Source organism: Penaeus monodon, chromosome 22 (genome assembly GCF_015228065.2).
Source record: "Penaeus monodon isolate SGIC_2016 chromosome 22, NSTDA_Pmon_1, whole genome shotgun sequence".
Classification (NCBI taxonomy): Eukaryota; Metazoa; Arthropoda; class Malacostraca; order Decapoda; family Penaeidae; genus Penaeus; species Penaeus monodon.
The window spans coordinates 22,020,318-22,021,109 of NC_051407.1; the positions used below are offsets into that span (position 1 = coordinate 22,020,318).

At 46.3% G+C, this 792-nt stretch overlaps 1 protein-coding gene across 1 annotated transcript in view; it reads right to left on the bottom strand.

Moving 5' to 3' along the window:
* LOC119587358 overlaps positions 1–792 on the bottom strand; it is a 1,924-nt gene that overhangs the window by 183 nt on the left and 949 nt on the right. Inside the window, exons 2-4 of the mRNA XM_037936104.1 lie at positions 447–622; positions 141–302; positions 11–49 (exon numbers count right to left, since the gene is read on the bottom strand). Coding sequence (XP_037792032.1) covers positions 11–49; positions 141–302; positions 447–622 — 377 coding nt within the window. The remainder of the gene's footprint in view (positions 1–10; positions 50–140; positions 303–446; positions 623–792) is intronic.

Below are 792 nucleotides of genomic sequence, written 5' to 3' on the forward strand. Positions count from 1 at the left end.
TGGAGTAGACTTCTGACTCGTGTGCTCTCACCTCCAATTTGTATGTCGCCTGTGTAAGGATAAAAGAAAAGTTAATGTAAAGGCAATTGCATATTTCCAAGTAGGGTTTTAGGATGATTCTTTTTCTGATGCTAACATACCTGGTGTTGGTCGGAGATGCAGTCCAAATAGACGACGGAGGAGATTTGCAGGACGGAGGCGGACGTGGACGCTGTTGAGGACAACTCCCCCTCCAGACCCAGCATGTTGGTCGCCTCTTCCAGAAGCTCTTGGGGCGTGGAACCTACCTCGACCTGGGCACCCTATATTAAGTATTACCAAACTCGTTATTTCCCCTTTATCTTAGTATGAAAATATAATGAAAAAGTCAATCACATTCTCATACATATTATGTTTATAGAAATTATATACTACGAGAATGGCATTGTAGTTTTATGTTTGTTGACCTCTCGGTGCAGTGGCACGCCTTCCTTGTACCACGTGAGGACAGAGCCTGTGGGGGCGACCATCTCACACTGAAGGCGAGCGTCCTGACCACGCCGAACACCCGCCACCCGCGGCGAGCACTCGCTCGTCCACAGCACTTCGTCCCGCTCCTCCTCGCGCATCGCCTCGCTTCTCTCTGTAGGTAATTATCATGAGAGACTTTGCATGTGAACCTTGTTTGGCTTCATGGCAATAGTTACAAATGGTCTTTCATGTGGGATCCATAAGAACTACAGAACAGACATTTACATGAATAATATAACTTACTTGCTTTGTTTTCAAAGGCGGACTGGTCAAAGATGATCT